The following is a 23,611-nucleotide window of genomic DNA, read 5'->3' as shown; positions in this document are numbered from 1 at the left end:
TCAGACCCCCCTTTGCTTTGGGGATGAGGAAGTACCTCGAATAAAACCCCTTTCCCCTTCAGCTTTGGGGGACCATTTCCACTGCCCTATGTCGAGGAGGGTGTCCATCTCCTAGAAGAGGAGTTGCTCGTGAGAGGGTCCCTGAAGAGGGACGGAGGGGGAGAGTCGTTGGGGGGGGGGGTTTGAAGTAGACTGTAGGGCGTAACCCCTTGAGACCATCCCACGGACCCAACAGTCCGATTTGATCTTTGCCCATTTGGGATAGAAGGGCCTTAACCTGTTTAGGAAGGGGCGGGGCAGATTCAGGGGAGCAGTAGAGTCGTCACTCTCCGGTGCAGCATCAAAACTGCTTCATCTGATTGCCCGACCCCCTGGGGGGCCCTTGCTGGGGGGCTGAGGATGAGCTGGGGGGCTGATCTCGTCTTCTAAACCCCCTATTTCTGTCCCTATTTCTGTAGGGTTGAAAGGGCCTAGGCAGAGACCTTGGTTGCTGCTGTGCCTGGGGCCGTGACTGCCGCCTGGAAGCGTGGGGCATGTACAGGCTCAGGGAGCGAAGTGTGGCCCTGGAGTCCTTCAGACTTTACATGCAGCTTTACATTGGTCTGATTGGAGAATATGGCCGACACATCTAAGGGGAGGTCCTGAATCGATTGCTTCACCTCCTGGGACAGGCCCTAGGATTGTTTTGAAGAGGAGGTGCAGAATGGCTATGAGAAGGATTGGAGGGCATATCACGAGCTGTGACTGGTAAGGATACTGGGTCTATCACATCCAAATAGGAGCAATCACAATGATATGGGATCCATCTCTTTTTACTTTCAGCAGGACCTTCAACAGTAGGGGAATGGAGGAAAGACTAGAGAATGTCCCCGTTCCAGGAGAAGAGGAGAGCATCACCCAGGGAATTTTGGAGTAGTAGCATGGACATTTCTTGCTTAGGTGACTGGTGAACAGGTGTGTAGATGATGTTCCACCTGAATAGGTCATGAAGTACAGTCAGGTCTATCTCCCACTCATGGTTATGTGAGAATTTGCAACTTAGACTGTCTGCTATCAAGTTTTGCATGCCCTGGAGGTAAGCTGTAGACTGTGTGACCTCATAAGAGATGCACCAATTCCATAGCCTCATTGCTTCTGCTCATAGGAAGGGCTACCTGGCTCCCCACTGTCGACAGATGTAGTGCATACAGGCTATGCTATCTGTTAGGATCTTCGTGTGTAATCCTGTGATCAGAGGGAGGAAATGAGTGCAGGCATTTCTGACTGCTCTCAGCTTGAGGAGATTGATGTGGAGGGACATCTCCTTGGGTGATCATTTGCCTTGTATCATAAGGCCATTTAGGTATGTGCCCCACCCTATAGTGATGCGTTGGTGGTGAAGAGGAACAATGATGAGGTTTGCGAGAAGAGGGTCCCTTTGAAAATGTTGGCAGGGTCCTCCCACAAGTCTAAGGAGTTTTTTATCTCGGGAGGTGATGGATTTGTCCAGTCTGTTTCTGGTTGTTCTATAACCAAACTGAACCACATTTGGAGGCATTGTATGTGAAGCCTGGCATGTGGTATCATCACCATGACCGCTGCCATATGCCCCAAGAGTTGGAGGCAGAATCTGGCTGGCATTTGTGGACTGTTTTGAACAGTGTCTATGAGCATGAGTAAGGATAGGAATTTGTGTTAAGATGCTTTTGGCCTATAACGAGTCAAGGTCAGCCCCTATGAATTCCAGATGTTGTACTGGAGTGAGGGTTGACTTCTGGGTGTTGATCTGCAGGCCCAGTTCTGGAAACAAGTGCATCGTAGCTCTTGTGACTTGGTGAGCCTCTTGGAGAGACTGGGCTCTGAGGAAACAATCATCCAGGTAGGGGTAGATTATTACCCCTTGGAAACATAAATGAGCGGCCACCACTGACAGAACCTTGGAAAATACTCTTGGGGCCGATGATAGCTTGAAGGAGAGCATTCTCTATTGGTACTGGTCTTATCCCAGAATGAATCTGTGAAATTGTCTGTGAGCCGGTAGGACCAAGATACGAAAATAAGCATACTGGAGGTCAAGAGCTGAAAACCAGTCTCCCTGTTCCAATGTTGGAATGATCATTGATAAGGTGACCATCTTGAACTTCTGAGCCTTGACAAACTGGTTGAGAGCTCTGAGGTCTAGAATAGGTATCTAACCTCTCTTCCTTTTGGTTATTAGGAAATAACAAGAGTAGGACCCCTCGATTCATAGATATTGAGGTGCTGGTTCTATGGCTCCTAACTGGAGATGACGATCCACATCTTGTCATAGTAAACTCTCATGAGAAAGATCTCTGAAGAGAGACAGGGAAGGGTATTTTGGAAGCAGTAGGATGGTAAAATGGATGGAGTACTCAGTTAACTGATCTCTAGGCCCCACTGGTTCAGTGCTATACATTCCCAGGCACTGCGGAATGCTGCTAATTGGTGACCAAATGGGTGTGGAATGATGGTCAGCTGTGTCATTTGAGGGGAGTGGTCTAACAGTGCCTCGACCTGCCAGTCAAAAGTGGTGCTTATACATAGATGGCTGCGATGAAGATTGTTTGCATTTAGGGAATTTCCCTTTCTTTGTGGCTCATAGTAGTGTTGAGATTGGGACTGAGACATGTGTGGTCTATGCTGGGATTGAAGAATACATTGTTTCTTTTTTCCTGGTGTATAGATACCCAGTGTCCAGAGGGTAGCCCCAGATTCCTTCCAGATGTGAAGGGAGGCATCAGTCTTCTCAGCAAAATGCTTTGTGCCCTCAAAGGAAAGGTCCTCAACTGTGGACTGTACCTCTTTAGGGAAGCCTGACAAATGGAGCCATGACACTCATTGCATCATCACAGTCATAAAGATGGATCTAGCTGCAGTGTCAGCCATGTCAAGGGCAAATTGTAGCGATATCTTTGCCACTAATCATCCCTCTTGAATAATGGACTTAAATGAGTCGTGATGTGCTTCTGGCTTCTTGTCAATAAAGTTATTCAGTTTCAAGTAATTTATGTGATCATATTTTGCCATGAGGGCCTGGTAGTTGGTGATATGAAATTGTAGAATGGCTGAGGAGTACACTTTTCTACAGAAAAGGTCAAGGCACTTCCAGTCCCTATTGTAGGGGGTAGCCCTTGCCTGGTGTTGTCGGCTGCAGGAGTTGACAGCGTCCACTATGATGGAGTTGGGTGATGGATGGGAGAATAGGAATTTAGATTCCTTGGTGGGGACACAGTGTTTTTTGTCTGCTCGCTTGCAGGTTGGTGCCACTGATGCTAGGGTTTGCCATATGGTCTTTGCTGGATCTAAAATGGCCTCATAAATTGGGAGGGTAATCTTTGGGGAGGACTTAGAGTGGAGGATGTCAAGGAGCTGATGATGGGTGTCCCTGACTTCCTCCAATGATATCTGGAGGGTGTCTTCCACCCTCTTTGCCAGCTCCTGGAAGAGATGAATGTCATCTGCCAAAGTTAGTAGAGGAGGCATGACAGTTTCATTGGATAATAGGAAGATATGATCCTTGATGTTACTTCCTCCTCGGTACCAGCTTCCTGTTCCTCTGTCTTGAGGTGGTTCCAAAGACCTGGATGCTGTGGCCAAAGAGGTGTGCCTTGAGGGTTCTCAGGCAAGGCCGAGAGGCATGCTGGCAGTGTGCCATCCAAGGGTCCCAATATGGCAATTGGGATGTTAGTGGCATACAGCCTGGAGGTGGCCATACCAAGATGGTGGTGGGGCCATCTGTGGATATATACTTGGGCTCTGTTGGTAGTGAACACCATATGGAACTTGGGAGGAGTACTGTGACACTACCTCCACTGGCTCACTGTCTGAACCCTCACTTGAGGGAGGAGGGGTATGGCATGGCAGTGGAGATACTTCTTGTGCTTGGTGGAAGTTCGGTGCAGAGGTCTCAGTACCGAGAGGGAGGTCTCCAGAATGGTGGGATTCTGCTGGTACCGATCATGCAGCATTGGTGATGTAACAGACTTTCCCGCTGAATTCTTATGGTATCCCCTCTACTGCTCCCAGCTGTAGTATGGAGTTGACTTCTTGTTGTTGAATGTCTCATGAGAAGGGTCCTTGAAGAAGAATGGGGGCAGAGAGGAGGACATGGGATCAGTCTGAAACTGGATGAGATACCACTTGATTACAAATCTCAAGGACTCACTCGTCAAAGGTAATCTCAGCCTAAGCTTCCTTGAAATAAAACAAGCCAAACTGTTTTGCCAAACTGAGTAGAAGAGAATGTATCCATAGATGGTCCAGCTGGGCTCTTGAGAATCATATCAGTGGTGTTTTCTGGGCTCTTGTTCTTGCTGTTTGCCCCAAACTAACCAATCACACAGGTAAGGAAAGATGTGAATCCTTTAAAATAGGGAAGCCCACCACCACCAGGCATTTGGCAAATATGTGTGGGGCCCAGGACAGTACAAAGGGAAGAACCTGTACTAATAGTGGTGACTGCCAACAATAAATCTCAGAAACTTCCTGTGGCTTGGTTGCACTGCCACATGAAAGTAGATGCCTTGAAGATCAAGGGCAGCAAACCAGTCATTGCAATCTAATGAGGGAAAACAGGGTTACTTACCAGTAACTGTTGTTCTTCGAGATGTATTGCTTATATCCATTCCATTATAGGTGATTAAATAGCCATACCTTGGAGGTGGGTAGAAGTCAGCGTTGTGCCACCCTCGCCAGGACGGCCCTGCCAAATCCTGCATCCTCTCTCACCTGCTGTACAATGGTGTAGTGGAACGTAAAGGTATGGACCGACAACCAGGTTGCTGCTCTGCAGATGTCTTGCAGGGGCACTCCTCCCAGGAAGGGCGCCGATGAGGCCTGGTCTCTGGTTGAGGGCGCTGTTACAGCTCCTGGAAGCGGCACCTTCGCCCGCTCGTAACAGGTTTTGATGCAGGCAGTGATCCAGGTGGAGATGCGCTGGGTGGAGACAGGTAAGCCTTTCATCCGGTCTGCCACTGCCATGAACAGATGCGTTGACTTCCGGAATGGCCTGGTCCTCTCGATGTGGTAGGCCAGGGCTCGTCTGACATCCAGGGAGTGCCATCTCCGCTCCTCCTCCGAACCGTGCAGTTTAGGAAAAAACACGGGGAGGAAGATATCCTGGTTATAATGAAACCGAGACACCACCTTAGGCAGGAAAGCCAGGTGGGGCCTCAGTAGGACCTTATCCTTGTAGAAGACCATGTAGGGGGGCTCCGAGGTTAAAGCCCTTATCTCGGAGACCCTCTTAGTCAATGTAATGGCCACTAGGAAGGATACCTTCCAAGAGAGGACGAGCAATGGGCATGTAGCCATGGGCTCGAAGGGGGGTCATGTCAACATGGTGAGGACCAGGTTCAAGTCCCAGGGAGGCACCGGGTCGCGGACCTGGGGATATAGCCTCTCCACCCCCTTGAGGAACCTAGCTGACATGGGGTGTGAAAATAAGGATCTGCCCTCCATCGGCTGGTGGAAGGCCGAGATGGCCACCAGGCGCACCCTAAGAGAGGCCAGGGCTAAGCCCTGTAGCTTCAAGTGAAGGAGGTATTCCAGAATCGCCTGTATTGGCGAGGAGCTCGGTAGGATGCCCCGGGACTGAGCCCAACAGGTAAAACGCTTCCACTTGGCTCGGTACATCACCTGGGTGGAAGGTTTCCTGCTGCTAAGCAGGACCTGCTGTACTTGCATGGAGCAGGCTCTCTCTCCCTCCGTCAGCCACAGAGTCTCCAAGCTGTCAGGTGGAGGGAGTCCAGGTCCGGGTGGAGCAGGCGACCCTGGTCCTGGGAGAGCAGGTCGTAACGCCTCGGGAGTGGCATGGGCGTGGTTATGGACAGGTCCAGCAACATGCTGAACCAGTACTGTCTCGGCCAAGCTGGGGCGATCAGTATGGTATCTGCCTTGTCTCTCTTGATCTTCAAGAGGACTCTGGGTAGCAAGGGAATGGGGGGAAACGCATACATGAGGGTCCCCGTCCAGTGTATAAGGAACGTGTCGGAGATGGAGCCCAGCTCACGATCCTGGAGCGAGCAGAACCTCGGGCATTTCCTGTTCCAGGATGACGCGAACAGGTCCAGTTGGGGAACACCCCACTTGCGGAAGACGGAAGCTATCACCTCCGGGTTTAGTGACCAATTGTGTCAGGGAAGGAACGACCTGCTGAGGCGGTCCGCCTTGTCGTTCCTGACCCCCGGGAGGTGAGAGGCAGATATATGAAAGTCGTGTCTCACCGCCAAGTCCCAAAGTTGTATGGCCTCCTGGCAGAGGGCCGAGGAGTGCGCTCCCCCCTGCCTGTTCATATGGAACATGGCTGCTGTATTGTCCGTTAGGACCTGTACCACTCTGCCCTTGAGGAACCGGAGGAAGACCTTGCATGCCAGGCGGACTGCCCTGAGTTCCCTGACATTGATGTGGAGGGACATCTCACCCGGTGACCAGCGCCCTTGGGTGCTCAGGTTGCCAGTGATGTGCACTCCCCACCCCACATCTGAGGCGTCCGTGATCAAAGTCACCGACGGCATTACTTCCCTGAAGGGAATTCCCTTCAACACCTCCCTTGGGTCCTTCCACCATAATAGGGAAGCCAATATCTGGGTGGGCAATGTGACCATCCTGTTCAGAGGGTGTCTGACTGGGGCGTACACTGATGCTAGCCACATCTGGAGAGGCCTGAGTTTGAGGCGAGCTAACCTCACCACGTATGTGCAGGCTGCCATGTGTCCCAACAGCTGGAGGCACTGCCTGGCTGTCGTCATGGGAGACCTGTGGAGGTCGTCTATTATGGCAGCCATTGCCTCGAAGCGAGGCCTTGGGAGGAAGGCTCTGGCCTGGGTGGCATCTAGTGTGGCCCCAATGAACTCTATGCGCTGCACCGGGGTGAGAATGGACTTCTGCTCGTTGATGAGCAGCCCCAGGTTGGTGCACGCTGCGCACGTGAGCTCTAGGCTGTTCCTGATGTGGGCCCTGGACCTGCCCCGGATCAGCCAGTCGTCCAGGTATGGGAATATCTGAACTCCCTTGCGGTGCAGGTGGGCCGCTACTACTGCCATACATTTTGTAAATACCCTGGGGGCAGATGAAAGGCCAAAGGGCAGGGCTGAAAACTGGTAGTGGCCACCAGCTACCATAAACCGTAGGAGCCTTCTGTGTCCTGGGAGGATAGAAATGTGAAAGTATGCGTCCTTTAAGTCGAGGGCAGCATACCAGTCCCCTGGATCTAGGGTAGGAATGATAGAGGCTAGGGAGACCATCCGGAACCTGAGGCATCTGATGAACTTGTTCAGACGGTGGAGATCTAGAATGGGCCTCAGAACCCCCTTGGCCTTGGGGATTAAGAAATACCGGGAATAAAAACCCCTTCCCCTTTCCCATGGAGGAACCTCTTCCACTGCTCCTAGCTGGAGGAGGGAGCAGACTTCCTGAGTGAGGAGCTGCTCGTGAGAGGGGTCCCTGAAGAGGGACTGGGTAGGAGGGGAGTCTGGAGGTAAGGCCGTCAGCTGTAGGGCATAGTCCCTGCGGACTATACCAAGGACTCATCAGTCCGAAGTAATGCTTTGCCAGTGGGCATAATACGGCCTGAGTCTGCGGGCAAAGGGCCGGTTGAGATCCAGGAGGAAAGGAAGAGTGCCACCCTCGTGCGCACCGTCAAAAGGATTTTTTATTATTTTGGCCCTTATTAGGGCCTTGCTGGGCCCCCACCGAAGAACCTGAACGGTCATGGCGGTTGGGGCCTCGGAACCTCTCCCGACCCTTCCTGGGTTGAGCGGGTCTGGGGGGTTGCCTTGGAGGCGGCTGAGGCTGCCGCTGGGCCTGAGGCCGAGACTGATGCCTTGAAGCCTGTGGAATGTAGAGCCCTAGGGACCGCAGCGTAGCCCTAGAATCTTTCAGGGCACGCAGCTTGTCATCAGTTTTGTCCGAAAAGAGGCCAGCACCATCAAATGGGAGGTATGGTCTGCTGGGCCTCTTGGGACAACCCCGACGACTGGAGCCACGAGGATCATCTCAACACTATGGCTGAGGCCATCGCTCTGCTGGCAGCATCCACTGCATCGCTGGAGGAATGCAAGGCCACTCCTGCCACTGCAGCGCCCTCCTCGATGACGGTCGTGAAGTCCGCCGCTTTATCCTGGGGTAAAAGCTGCAGAAGGATCTCAGCAAGTCTCTGCAGTGAGGACCAGAGGTTGAGGTTGTACCTCCCGAGGAGCGCCTGGTGGTTTGCGATCCTCAGCTGCAGAGACGCTGTTGTATAGACCTTGCAGCCAAACAGGTCTAGTTTTTTGGCTTCTTTATTCTTGGGGGTGTTACCTTGGGCCCCCTGTCTATCCCTCTGGTTCACCGCATCCACCACTAAGGAGCATGGCGCAGGGTGATTATATAAGTACTCAACCCCCTCGATGGGTACAAAGCACTTCTTCTCGGCTCCCTTGGCAGTAGGGGGAACCGAGGCAGGGATTTGCCAGAGGGATTTAGCCAACTTGAGCACCCTCTCATGGACGGGGAGGGCTACTCTAGATGGGCCTACCATCCCAGAAACCCCGAATAGGGGGTCCTCCTCCTCTGAGATCTCCTTTAGTTCTAGATTCAGGTTGCTAGCAACTCTTTTTAGCATGTCCTGATGAGCTCTGAAGTCAGGCAATGGAGTCTTACGGTCCCGGGAGGTGACATCATCGGGGTATGAGGAGGAGGATTGAGGAAGTGGCCCTGTGGAGGGGCCTTCCTCTGGTTCTGATCCCCCTTCGGAGGGGTGGCCCTTGTCCTGCTGGGTTGTAGGAGGAGGTGGTGGCGGGGCCACTGAAGAGTGGAGCGAGGCGGTAGCCTGGCCCACCTGTGTACCCCAGGAACCTCAATATGGCCACTGCCAAGGCCCCTGAGGCCACGCTGAAGTTGGCTTCGGTGCCGACTGGGATCTGGACCCGGAGCCGTTAGACCTCCGCTTACTTCCCTTCACTGGGGAGCAGCTCCTGGAGGATGACGAAGGCGAATGCCAGTGCCGTTGTGTGCGGTGCTGGCGTGGAGAGGAGCTACTGGAGCTGGAATGTCTCCCTCTCGACGACTTGCGTTGACGCTTCCCCTCGTGGGAGCAGTGTCGGGAGCGGTGCCGCCGGTGCTGACGCGAAGATCGGGACTGCGAAGATCGGTGCCAACCAGAGGAACGAGACTGCGAGGTGCGGGACCGTCCGCGAGATGTCGCACAGGCCGGGGCTGAAGGCATAGCAGGTGCTGACATCAAAATAGATAAACAATTTGGTGCTGAAGCTGGAGGCACTAGACAAAGCATCAGAACAGATGTCCAAGACGGAGACCATACTGATCTAGTAAACAGTGGTACCCAAGTTGGTGCCAGGGAAGCGTATTTATTGTCTCTCCATGCGGAAACAAGTGCCGTTACCATGGGTGGATTGTGTATATAAGTTGCAGAATTGGATGGAACCAGAATGGCTGAAGATAGATCTTCAGTCATAGAATCTTGTGCCATTGGAAAACTTGGTACAGATAGGCCAAGCAGGTCAGATGCCACTTGAAAGTCCTGTGGGGTTAATGGTGTCAAAAGGATCAGTATTGAAGTCAATTCTGGTGGTACTGAACTCAACTGCTACTCCTGTGCCAGTGTTGAAATCGATGGTATTGTACTGGTACAGAACCAAGAAGACATGGGATGAAAGCTGGGCTCTACCCTGTGTGCCAGAGGAATCCTGGCAATGTTCAGAGTTCTCTTTAAGGTAGAGGGGAAGTCTCTTTTGGATTTGGAATGGCTCCTATCTGGTTTATGGGCTCTCTTTCATGGAGGGCATGTAGATAAGGATCTATCCCTTCGCCTTTGTGGAGAGGAGTCTGTCACAAGCCTGTCTGAGACTTCTTACCATTCAGAAGCCAGTTGTGAGGCTAGATTACCAGCCAAAGATCCTAGTGCCAAAGAAGGTCACATTAACTGCTTCATGAAGTGCTGTTTGAGGCATAAGTCTCTAGAGTTTTGTGTTCTCCTTTTAAAGGAACACTCTCTGAAATGCACCTCACCAAGGCATTAAGAGACAGAGCGTGTAGAGATCACTGTTTTGGATAGCTACCCTCAATGTTTGAAGCTGGTGACAGTATGCCATCAGGCACAATCCTCTTCTAAAAAAACAAAAAGTACCAAACTATCACTAAGTACAGGTAATACTACAAACTATCACTAAACTAGAAAAACTAACAATACTAGCAGATTTAGAAAGAGAATTTCTAACTGCGTAGTAACCATGAGATAACTGCACGGGGAGTTCTGACTCAGGCCACTTGAGGTTAGAAGAAAGTGAGAAGGGTCAAAGCAGTGCTGCCCTTAAATAGCCTTGGAAAGGACCATAAGGAAGTGCACGGTGCATGGACCGCAGTGATGTGTACTATTACAGAAAACTCTCCAGCTCTGGGCATTCACTCAACAGAGTGGAATACATGTGTAAACAAGTCAAAAGAAGAATAGCCCATATGTGCCACAAAAGTGGGAGATGCTAGGCTGCAGAAAACATTAATGTTAGAAATTACTTTGGTCTCCTGAAATCCTGCAAAAATATCCTCTCCCTAAAAGAACTGCTGCTAGACCAGAGTGAGGAGAGCCTCCTCCCCAAAAACCCACCCTCCTTGGAAGAGGACACACAGATAAATCCCTGAGAAAACTCAGTTTGCCTTGATAAGAAGCAGAAGAGTTGGTTCTAAATGGGTATATCTACCCGGCATACTAAGCCTGGGCTCTGATTCAGTTTTGAGTACAAGCCACCCTTTCATTTACACAAAAATTAGTCTGACTCTGGTTAGCAAGCACTCACAACCCTTGTCCTAGGACTTTGCTAAGGAGGGGGGGCTCAGAACCTAAATCCTTGCTGTCACTCAAGTCCAAGCACTGTCACTTTGCAGTCTGGACACAGGTCAAGCCACAGACGTGAGTCAGAAGGTCTGCATAGCGCAATACAGATACATTAGCACAGCTATTAGACCCAGGTCTAGCAACTGTAAAATCAGTTTACAATACAGAGGGCTTGGAAATACTAAATCTACATCCCAAAGACCTGAACTGAGTATGCAGTGTAGACATACCCAATGTAATTGTAGTAAGATGCCAGCAAGAGAAGCCAGCAATCATTTTGGGGGTAAAAATCACAAGGATCTCATGTCTATCTCTGAAGCAAGAATCAAAGGCACAAAAGTCTAATCATACTTGTCATGCGGGCTGACTTGAGAGGGGGGGCAGCTAATATATCGTGTGACATCAGCAGGACAGAATCATAATAATCCATGTGGGATATGCCATGCCAGGTGTGGTTAGGAAGGTTATGATATGCTAAGTAAGAGAATATTACTTATTTCCATGTGTAACATGTGAAAGGGAAGTTATAGATGTATTTGAGATGTCTGTGTTTCAATTGTGCTGCCTGGGCAACACCCCAGATAGGAAGGCTGCAGAACAATGGCCAGTGTAATGGTCCATTAAGGCCTTCCCAGGTGCGAGGGGCCCAGAGAAAGAAGCCAGCATCACCACTGAGTCACCAGAACCTGCTTACGTGACTGGACCCCAGGCACACCTGAAGAGTCACCAGGATTGGCCCATATGACTCTGGACTCCATTTTAGCTCCAGCAAAGTTCACAGGCCACATGGCGAAAAGACAGAGGATATATAAGATCAAGCCAGAGAAACCATTTTGTCTTTGTTCCTGTCCAGTCTGCAGACACACACCTATCTCTGGACCAATTCATCTTGCAACTGAACCGAAGGACTTAGACCCATCCAGGTACTGGATGTGAACCAGAGGAAACTCTACAAGCCTGCAAATCCACATTTCTTCCAGAAACCTGAAGTATATGGACTTGTAATCATTTGTATATCTGTGATTTACTTTAACCCTTTAACATTTCTCTCATGGTTGAATTCTTTCTATTTACAATAAACCTTTAGTTTAGATACTAAAGGATTGGCTTACAGCGTGGTATTTTAGGTAAGATCTAAACTTATATTGCTCTGGTGCTGTGGCTGGCCCTTTGAGGTCAGAGGGAACCTTTGTAGTAAAGAGCAGAGAGTTCTAGTAACTGGTCTCTTTACTGGACCTGGTGCTGATTTGGGAGCCTGGAGCTGAAATGCAGTAAAGGGGGCTGTGGGCATTCGTGGACTGGCTTCTTGATATCCAGGGAGGGGTAATCAGAAGCAGTTTGTGGCTGGTTGGGAAGCCGGGCTTCAGTGTCACCCACCAGCGTGAGGAGAATCCGCTCTCGTTTTGCAGCCTGCCCTGACCTTGGCATTATCAGTTGGCTACCCTGGGCACGGGTCGTATCACAATACTGAACTAAAGGAGTTAATAGGAAAATATTGTTCAATCCACAGGACCCATGAGCACCATGTACCTGTAAACAACCCAGTCGCTATTCACCACAACACTTTACAATCATCTGCACCCAACTGCTGTAACCCCTGGCACTACCATTAGCACTTAACTAAGCTCTTAAGCTTCAATTCCCTTCACCATGGGAGATGAAAAAGAGAGTGGAAGCCTTCCTGTACTGGCTGCCAGAAAAATATAGTGATGGACTTCCTGAAATGAAGGGGGGCAGTAGGGAAATTAAGAGAATGGGTAGCTGGTTGTACTGTGAGGAAAAGGAGAATGCGTGTTTGCCTGCACCAGAGGAAGCCAGTCTGTTATGGCCTCTTATAGCACAACATCCTGGACTGCTGCCCAGCCAATTCATCTCAGGCTCCATTACTTACTGAAAATATGGTTAATGAAAGCCACACCATAGTATAGAATACATTATTTGAAAGATAAGACATTTTTAACCTTATGAACTACACTTAAAAGTTGTGTGGTGGCTTCAGTTATTCAGTTATGAAAAATAAGGCATTTTCTATTCAGTTCTAAAAACTTTTGTTATGAAATTCATAAATTATTTTCTCTTTTTATAATGAAAATACCTTTTTAAACTCATCTTCTTTCTCATTATCCTCAGCATCCTCACTAAGAATACCTGAAGAACCATCAGTATCTCCTTCCTCTCCATCAGCCCCAAATGCCACATGTTTCCCTTCTACTGTAAATAAAAAATAAGTAGAAGACTTAATACAAACTAAAATAGACTATAGAGTTATAACAAATATTAAATTATGTAACTGTATTTCTTATAACTTGAAGATTGTATTCTGTTTTAAAACATTCTGAAATCATTCCATTCACCTTAATAGGAGCTGGACCAGGTGTTTGATTTGCTCTTCACACCTGTGGTACATAGAACTTTATTAGCCTAAGGATGACATGTGTGTGTATGTGACCTCATCCACACCCACACTATATACACACATACACAAACATATTAAAGTGAGGTGATATCCAATTGCTAAATTACAGAGCTATCTGATACATTTATGATGAATTTCTGATTGCCACACTGACCTTGGCCCTCTAAACTTCTCCCTTAGCGCTTACATTAACATTCCAAACACCTTCAAACAGCTACAATTTTAAAAAGATTAACCTGCCACCAAAATGTTTCCTTCTTCTTCAATAATATGTGCCCCTTTTGCCTGGTATGTGATTTTAAAATGAAATACAGAAGGACATAAATTTTAAGGCCAGAAGGGACCACTGTGATCATAGGGCATAACAAAGACTAAAAGGCACCTTTACATATACATATATAATATATCAATATATATATATACACCTTTATTTTTTCAATGCTTGCAGGCATAGTAAGGCACAGACTCTATGACCTTCACCCCAAACCGCAATTCTACCTGTGAATCAACAAGCCCACCTATGGACTGCCCCCTGAATGATTCAAATCCTCCTGCTGAAAGCAGTGGAAGACCAGGCTCCTTGTCATGTTATTCTTATTACCCAATTAACAACCTGAGAAAGGACTATGGATCTTGTTCTCTTATAGGTGGAGGGGCACAAGAGTGTTCAGGCAATTGGATCCCCAGAAGATTTGTGATTGGAGAAAATGGCCTTGGCAGTTCTCCCCAGCACTGAGGAGAACAGTTATGTCCTTGTAGCAGTAACACAGGAGGAGTATCAGCTGGTACTGGAAGAGTCAGAGACCTCCACAAACCTCCAGATTCTGAGCCCCCTCCCATCTAAGCAAGGGTCCATAGGCTGAAAACAATTGTGACAGAACTCCCACGCTGGAGCTCCTGAGTTCATCTCCTCACAGATAGAGCACCTTCTCACCTTTTGCTTACAAGCAAGGGGATGAAAATGGAAGAAATGAACTCCATCTTGTGCAAGTAAAGAAGCTATTTTAAAAAGCTGCCCCAAGAAAAGGCAAAAGGCAAAGGGAATGGGATTGCTTACTACTGCTCAAATTTGGTTTTAAAAGCTGGGAAATAGAAAGGAAAGGAAGGAAACCTCAGTCACTGGTGTATACAACTGGCTGGAGGCAGATAATGGCATAGCCAAATGCCGCTGCCTTCATAGAGAAGATTATTACAGTATATGCTGGAACAGAGATACAACACCAATATGTCTAAAACTGGGAAAGAGGATCCAGAAAGTCCAAATCTGGGTCCTGATCTGAAGAAGGAAGGCAGAGTCAGCCCATCTTAGACCTCAGAAAATTGAATTCCTTCGTCATGAAGTTCAGATTCCATACAGTGACCCTTGCATCCATAACTCCCTCCCTATCTACCCTAGATTGGTTCAGAATGCTCAACTTAAAGATGTATATTTCCATACATTGTTCATACCTTCACATCGCAAATACCTGTTTTCTAGTTGGGGAAGCTCACTAATAATACACGATCCTCCCCTTTCACCTTTCTACTGCTCATCAGGTATCAAGATGCCTCTCAGCCATGGCAGAGCATTTAAGATCACAAGGTATTCACATATAGCCCTGTTTGGATTACTGGCTAATAAGGACTTCATTTCAAGAATCCATGACCATCAATATGGACTGTACTTTAATTCTTCTTGAGAAGCTGGACCTCAGAATACGTTGGAAGTAGTCACATCTCTTCCTACACTAAAGATCCCTTTCAGTGAAGCAATTTTAGATTCCCAAGATGGAAGAGCCTTCCTTCCAGAAGAAAAACTCCTAAAGATTGAGTCCACCAGTGAAACTCCAAACCAGATAGTAACCTTCATCAAACTGATGGGCCTCATAGCTTCAACAACATATGTAACTCTATACACTCATCTCAGAATGAGATTACAGCATTGGCTAGCAAGAAATTACCAGTCAAGTCTAGATAGCATTTGCATAAAACTGTCTCTCCCAAAAGAAATGCTTTTTTCATTTAAATGGTGGACCCAGAGCTCAATATTCTGGAAAAGGTATCATTCAATACTTCACTGCATCAGCAACTATTCCTTTGCATGTATCCAACCTATGATGGGGTGCTCAGTTCAGTAAACACAGTCACTGGAATCACTTTGAGAAATATCTACATATAAACATGCTGGGACTGATGACAATCTAACTAGGTCTCAAATCTTTTTTACCTCTTCTCCAAGACACAGTAATTGAAGTACTAAGCAGCAACATGGTAACTATGTTCTATATAAACGAACAGGAGGAGATCACTCTTCACAGCTTTGGAAAGAGACTATAATATAATAAGACTGGTGCATTCATCATAGCATTTATCCTATAGCACTCCATCTAGAACAATGAGACAATATTTGGCAGATCAACTCACAGCTATGGGGAAGAAATACAAGAACGGTCCCTGAAAAAAGACAGAAAATATTTGCTTTCTGGGGGCACCCAGAAATAGATTTTTTCACAAAAAGACACTGCCAAATGCCTCACGTTCTGCTCTGTAATTCAGTGCTTGTTACTTCTCATTAGTGATGAATGAGGAGAGAAGCTGTGCAACAGACAGAAAATTATCTAGTAAGAAATTTCTTATTCTGTTAGCAGCTTCTCTCTTCATTCAACCCACCCTGGTAATTCGGTAAATGATCAGAATACAAATTGAATTTTTTTCTCTCAAGGAAGACTCAGATGTATAATTGTTGTAAAATTAATATATCAAGTTGTGGACTTAATGCTAATAATAGATTGCTGGAGTGTTCCACAATTTTGAAACAGCTTTTCTGGTGGTGTGAGCTGAAGGATGGGGCTTATTCCTGGAGCCCCAGCAATAATGTTGGACAATATCTGAATTCCATAGGAGGGGACCACTAAACCATTAGTGAGAATGAGGAGAGAAGCCAGGCAACAGAAGGGGTTGGAGGCAGAGGTCTAAAACAACCAGCTTTTTTTGGTAAGAAATTCTACTTTGTCATGTACTATCTCTTTTCTCAAAAACTTAGGGTAGAAATTACACATACTGCACATAAATACACATACTAATAACTACCTGGCAATGAGTACTTTTTTAAAGTTTTCTTAGAATCTTTAATTTCATAAATTGTCTCAAATATAGATATCAGCTCCTGGACAGCATCTTCTATGTGCATACTTTTGTGGTTCAGTATTTCAGCCCATTCTTTGGTGTAAGTCTGTTAAAAATATATACAGTAAAGTACCTTAATATAAACTGTCACTTAGTCATATGTTTAGTACACTGAATATGTTTTTAATAAGAGTAAAAAAATGTATTTGCACAAGATTAATGATCTTGCTCTCAGATCATCTTTTCTAAAAGGTACTATTGCAATAGGAAAATCTTTTAAAAGCATATATACGGCTAATGAATGTTAGCCAACCAAAAGCCCCAGAGTTTGGAGTCTTTTTCTTTTACAGAACAAGAATATATGAACAGCAGTGCAAGCTTCTTTGCACTGACCTGTCAAGTGCCTTAACCCTGATCTGAAGGGATCCTCCCTAGGGCTTGAGGGGGAAATCAAGGGATTGGATGGAGAAATGTAATTTATATATTTACCAGTGCATGTTCTATTTGAAATATGAAATACTTCATTAAATTTGGGTAACAAACCAACTTAACTCCATCATAAAATACTGATTATATGCTGGTACTAAATGTTAGTTGTAATATATGCGCCTTTTAATGTAAGTACTTCTACTAGATATAGGTTGGGACTTCTAAAAGATGAACAAACAAGGACTCTTATGTGTTCGCCAGTCTCACTTTTAATTTTTTAAATCTCTCTCTTTTATGGTTGCAGACAAAACCTTAAAAACAAGACCCTGAGTGTGAAGGAGGCAACAATGTGTGCCTGAGTTTACAAAGTGCCTGGAACAATAGTTCTGAGCTTTGAAATGCCTCGTTCCTTTTAATGGGTGTTAGATTTTAAATGTCAACATTGTTTACTATTTCACTACTTAAAGCATATAAGAAAGGAGAGGATGCATCATATTATGAAAACTTAAAATATGGGTATCTCATTAAAACCATGTCGGGGCTGAAAGGGGTTGCGATTGGTTTAATTTTCTCAGCTTTTAAAAGTTTAGAGAACACTGCTGTAAAGATTTTTTTCCAGTTCTCAAATATTTCCTGCTGCGCATCTCTGAACATAAGAACAATCATATTGGGTCAGAACAATGGTCCATATAGTCCAGTATCCTGTCTTCCAACAGGGCCAGTGCCAGGTTCTTCAGAGGGAATGAAAGGAATCCATCCCTTGTTGTGTATTCCCAGTTTCTGGCAAACATATGCTAATAACACTTCAGAGCATAGTTTTGCATCTGTGCACATCCTGGCTAATAGCCATTAATGGACCTATTCTCCATGAACTTATCTAGTTATTTTTTTTAACCTTGTTGTGGTCTTGGTCTTCACAACATCCTCCAGCAAAGAGTTCCACAGGTTGACTACGTGTTGTGTGAAGAAATACTTACTTTTGTTTGTTTTACACCCGCCACCTATTAATTTCATTTGGTGACCCCTACTTTTGCATTATGAGAAGGAGTAAATAACTCTTCCTTATTTACTTTCTCCACACCCCAGTCATAATTTTATAGACTTCTATCATATCCTCCCCAAGCTTTTTCTATCATATCCTCCTTTTTCTATCTTATCCTCCCCAAGCTTTTTCTATCATATCCTCCCCAAGCTTTTTCCAAGCTGAAAAGTCCTAGTCTTATAAATCTCTCCTCATATGGAAGCTTTTCCATATCCCTAATCATTTTAGTTGCCCTTTTCTGTACTTTTTCCAATTCCAATATATCTTTTTTGAGATTGGGTGACCAGATCTGCAAACAGTATTCAAGATGTGAGTGCACCATGGATTTCCACAGAGACACTATGATATTTTCTGTCTTATTAGCTATCCCTTTTCTAATGATTCTGAACATTCTGTTAGCTTTTTTGACTGCCGCTGCATACTGAGTGGATGTTTTCAGAGAACTATCCACAAAGACTCCAAGATCACTTTCTTGAGTGGCAACAGCTAATTTAGACCCCCATCATATTATATGTATAGTTAGGATTATGTTTTCCAATGTGCATTACTTTGCATTTATCAACATTCAATTTCATCTGCCATTTTGTTGCCCAGTCATCCAGTTTTGTGAGATCCCTTTGTAACTCTTCATAGTTTGCTTTAGACTTAACTATCTTGAGTAGTTTTGTATCATCTGCACATTTTGCCACCTCACTGTTTATCCCTTTTTCCAGATCATTTATGAATATGTTGAACAGTACTGGTCCCAATACAGACCCCTGGGGGACTATTTACCTCTCTCCATTCTGAAAATTGATCATTTATTCCTACTCTTTGTTTCCTATCTTTTAACCAGCTACTGATCCAGGAGAGGATCTTCCCTCTTATTTTGATTAATTTTCTTAAGGGCCTTTGGTAAAGGACCTTGTCAAAGGCTTTCTGAAAATCTAAGAGCACTATATTCACTGGATCATGCTTCTCCACACACTTGTTGACCCCCTCAATGAATTCTAGTAGATTGGTGAGGCATGATTTCCCTTTACAAGAACCATGTTGACTCTTCCCCACCAAATCAAGTTCATCTATGTGTCTCATAATTCTGTTCTTTACTATAGTTTCTACTAATTTGCCTGGTACTGAAGTTAGGCTTACTGGCCTGTTATTGCTGCAATCGCCTCTGGGATAGAAAAATGCAGCTTCTGTTTCAGGTGTTGACTCTTACTTGTAACCTTACTGCTGGAGAAACACAGGCATGGCATATGTTCTTATTAGCCACTCAGACATGGCAAATTTATAACAGTATCAGGTTGTTTTGATCATTGCTTTTAATGACTTTGTAATCTAGTGTTTAGGACATCCACGAGGCTGGTGGGAGATCCTGGGTTCAGTCGCCTTTCATTATTTATCCATAGTGGAATGGCTTCAACATAAGCAACTGAAGGTGCCTCACAGTAGAATATCCCATAGTTCAGCACCCTCTTGAGAGGTGGGAGACCTTTGTTCAAATGCTTTCTCCTGCTCTGCCTGACGGTGGAATTGAACCTGGATCTCCCATACAAGGGCTCTAAGCACTGGGCTAAAAGCTTATAAGGTGGGCATGGGCACAGACATTAGCACCATGATGTGCTGTGTCACAATGCTGAACTCCTCTTGTGCATTCAGGCCTTTGAAAAGAAAACCTTGTGCATTCGGTCTTGAATACATTCACTTCTCTTGTGCATTCAGGCCTTTGACAAGAAAGCCCAAGCCTGGGTTGCTGCAAGCCCAGGCAGCTAGTTCCCGCTCCCGGCTGGAAAGCCAGCCATTTAAATTTCACAGCTCAGCCCCAGTTCCCAGCCCTGGCTCAGCCATGCAATTGACAAGGAGAGAGCAGTTCTTTGACCAGTAGAAATCTAATTATAGCTGGATGAGAAAAAATATATGCCCCTCAATGGGAGAGATGAACAGAGAGGGTAGTGAGGTGAATCCTGCCTGATCTTACTACTAGTCTATATGTTTCAGATCACATAAATATTCAAGAATAATAGGGATCTGAGTGTCCTGCTCTAATACAGAACTCGGCTGATACAAAGAGGAAAACCATGTCCATTTAGCCATGTAAACTTGCTTTGTGGAATTTTTCTGCTATGTAATAACATGTCTTGCACAGTATCAGAACAAGACTTCTCTAGATTCGGCAACTGTCCAACAGGAGGTGGAGAGACTGTTGATATGGATGAAAAATTCTCCCATCATTCTGCAAGAGCAGGTCTGGAATTAGAAATAGAGGTAATGTCATTGGCAGGCTGACTAAGAGATTCTGTATGTTGGGGAACTAAAACTGCCTAGGGCATGCTGGGTCAATTAAGATAATATTGGCTGAGTTCTGTCTGATCTTGCATAAGACTCTTGGGATCAACTGAATGAGGGGGTATGCATACAATAGGGTTTTTCAACCACAAAATCAGGAAAGGATCTGAAAGGGAGACTCTTCTTCAACAGAGGCCTGACACTTCTTGTTTCTGTCTGTCACAAACAAGTGTACCAGAAGATATTGCAAAGGACAGAGTCCTTGATCTCCCTTTCATGATTTGAGAAGTATCTGCTCAGTTTGTCCACTGAGATATTCTGATCTTGAATGTATGGTGGGAATCCCTAGCAAACTCTGAGTGCCACACTGAACTCCAGTAACTCTATCTGCATCTGCGATTCCTGCAGAGTCCAGAGGCCTTGAACCTGAAGGTGGTTCATGTGTGCTCCCCATCCCAACAGGGAAAGCATCTGTCACAATAGTCTTGGATGAAAGGGGAGCTATTAAGGGCACTCCTTTGCACATATTTCTGGGCTCCTTCCACTACTTCAAGGAGTAGAGAACCAGTGGAGGCACACACAGGCATGACTATAAATCTTAAATTCTTCCTGTGCACTATCATTGCAATATGGAAATATGTATCACATAAGTCAAGGCAAAGCAGTCCCCAAGATCCAGAGAGAGAATGATGGAAGCTAGTATGCCCATCCTAAACTTTACTTTGTGAATGAAGGTGTTGAGTCTTCCTAAATCTAAGATGGGTCCCCACCCTTTTTCAAAATGAGGAAATATCTGGAATAAAAACCCTTCCCTTGGTATTAAGATGGAATGGATATTCCAAGGGACAGAAGTGACAGGACTGCTTGATGTAACAGTCCCTTATGAGATGGGTCTCTGGAGAGAAACAGGGAAAGGGGATTTTAGGTAGGCACAGTCTGGATCTGGATAGAATATCCCAGTGTAATTATCCCTATTACCCACTGGTCTAACATGATAGAGGCCCATATATGCTTGGAAAAACATAAACAATTTCTGAAAAGAGGGGATGAGTATTCTAGATCTTTGGAAGTGGATCACTGGGGTGGTGAGGAAAAAAAGAAAGGAAGTGAATCCCTGCAGAAGAGATTATGGAGATAGCCAAGGACTGGAGCCTAAGGAAAAATGAGCATTATGTATAGGGGACTGAGAGAGAATACATAAAACAAATTGATATCAACACCAGGAAGAGGCAGGTTGATATGATTAGAGGCTCCCTATTTAGAAGAATCCACAGGACTATCACAAGACCAGATCCAGAGAACAGAAGAGAACGCTGTTTGCCAAAAACCAGGATATGACATGTGGATGTGAGGTTGAAAAGGATCCTGATGGGAGCAGAGGAAAATCGACTGAATGCACTGCATGTCACAATGAATGACACTTCTAGCTTCCCACTGCAATGGATTAAGGATGACTATGCTCGGCTGAGTGAGATGCTTAAAGAAGTGGAAGCTTAGGTGATTTTCAGCAGAAACTGGAACTACTAGTCCAGGAGGTCAAACCATATATTATAGAGATTACAGAAGTATGGTGGAATAGCACTCATGACTGGAATACAGGTATTGACAGAGAAATAGGGATAAAGATAAAGGTGGTGGGGTATATTCTATGTTGTACAGCAACACGGAAGTAAACTGTAAAGAAATAAGAACTGATAGTATGCAGAAAACTGAACCTGTTTGGCTCAAAATCACTTTGGGGAAGGATTGTAAAAGAGGTGCTACTGGGATAGTGTGAATGTTCTGCTACAGAACCCCAGGGTCAAACTCAGATATGGATAGTAATTCCTTGTATTATGGATTATTATGGAGGCATTTCTAGTAGAGAGAGAGAAGTATTAACGCCATTGTACAATACACTGGTATGATAAAGCCTTACTTGGAATACTGTGCACAATTCTGATCATCCATGTTCAGGAAAGATTCATTCGAACTGAAACAGGTGCAAATAACCGTTATGAGAATGATCAAGAGAATGGGAGGCCTATCTTATGAGAAGAGACTCAAAGAGCTTGGTAGTTTAGTCAAGGAATAAGAAGGCTGAGGGAGGATGATTGCTCTTCACAAATACATTAGGGGCAGTAAATACCAGGAGGTTGAAGAGCTATTTTAGCTAAAGGACAATTTTGGCATAAGAACAAATGGGTATAAACTGGGGGCCATGAACAAATTCAGGCTGGAAATTAGAAGATTTTTAACCATCAGACAGGTAAGGTTTAGGAACAGCCTCGCACTAGGAGTTGCGGGTCCAAACCATTAGTTTTTAGAGGATACTGGACAAATATGAGTACAATTGTTTGATGGAGTTGCTTGTGATGATAGCAGGCAGGACACAACAGCAAGGAAGCTCGTTTCCAGTTTCTCTTATGTTCCTAAAAGCTCGTGCTTTGGAGTTTCAGCCAGCCACCAGCAGAGGTCAGGAAGGGATTTTTTCCCCACAGTGTGTACACTAAGAGAGGATTTTTTATTTTCTTCCTCTGAGGCATCAATGATTACCACAGCGGGAGATGAGACATTGGACAGTGAGGGTCAGGGCTCTGAGGTGGCACCAAACAGTCTCTCTTTCAGGTGCTTGGCTGAATGGTTCTTGCTCTAACAGACCACCATATGTGAGGTCAAGAAAGAATTTTTATCCAGGACAGATTGACAGTGATTTTGGGGTGGTTTTTGTCTCTGTGGCATGTGGGTGCAGGTTGCCTGCCAGGATTATCTGGGTATATCTCACTTAATAATTTCCCTGCCATTAAGAGGGCCTAAGACCCTGGTGCACCTCTTCCCTCTCCCCCCTTTATCTGCCTGCGGTGTGTTAGAATATAGATATTTAGGCGTGCCTGTAAAGGCCCATGATTTTTAAGTATATTCTTATTACTTAGCTAGTTATAAGGATATAGAAACAAAGAATCAAAACCACAGGCCACCTATCTATGGGCCTTCTCTCACTGTGACAGTCTGAGGTCTTTTACTTTGGCTAAGCAAAAACAGAAGCAGCAGGGGCAGCCATAAGGTGGGAAGCATGCAGTCACATCCACACATTCCAAACAAATTACATTAAAATAAGGCAATACCAGGTTGTTAAGAAGGTGATCCAGTCTAATGCCTCCAGATAAAGAAAAGATCCTAGACTGTTTAAATAAAACTTTGATAGCAATCTATCTGGTTTTTAAACACTTGTCAATAGTTGTGATTGTAGAATCTACACTTCGTATTGTTTGGTCATTATGGTACCCACTTTCCTAATAATTTTTTTCTGATTCTTTGATTGTTTCAGTCTGTCGCATAAAACATGGTTACTTATCAGTATCTGTTGTTCTTCGAGATGTGTTGCTCATGTCCATTCCCATATAGGTGAGTGCATGACAGCGTGAACGGTTCCAGGAACTTTTTCCCTTTGGCAGACCCCGTAGGGTTGGCTCTAGTGCCCCCTGGAGCCCTGCACACATGCCACGGTTTATGAGGCACTGCTGATCCTACGGCCCCTCAG

The 23,611-nt window shown here is 45.6% G+C and overlaps 1 protein-coding gene across 1 annotated transcript in view; it reads right to left on the bottom strand.

Moving 5' to 3' along the window:
- Positions 1-23,611, bottom strand: part of DNAH8 (dynein axonemal heavy chain 8) — a 563,218-nt gene that overhangs the window by 358,555 nt on the left and 181,052 nt on the right. Inside the window, exons 21-23 of the mRNA XM_067565373.1 lie at positions 16,331-16,458; positions 15,764-15,771; positions 12,927-13,039 (exon numbers count right to left, since the gene is read on the bottom strand). Of these exons, the coding sequence (XP_067421474.1) occupies positions 12,927-13,039; positions 15,764-15,771; positions 16,331-16,458 (249 nt within the window). The remainder of the gene's footprint in view (positions 1-12,926; positions 13,040-15,763; positions 15,772-16,330; positions 16,459-23,611) is intronic.

This window comes from Emydura macquarii, unplaced genomic scaffold, assembly GCF_026122565.2.
Source record: "Emydura macquarii macquarii isolate MOO-44397 ecotype Brisbane River unplaced genomic scaffold, CSIRO-AGI_Emac_v2 contig_2676, whole genome shotgun sequence".
In the NCBI taxonomy this organism is placed as follows: Eukaryota; Metazoa; Chordata; order Testudines; family Chelidae; genus Emydura; species Emydura macquarii.
The sequence above is the reverse complement of the archived record's forward strand: the minus strand, read 5'-3'. Positions and strand labels throughout refer to the sequence as shown.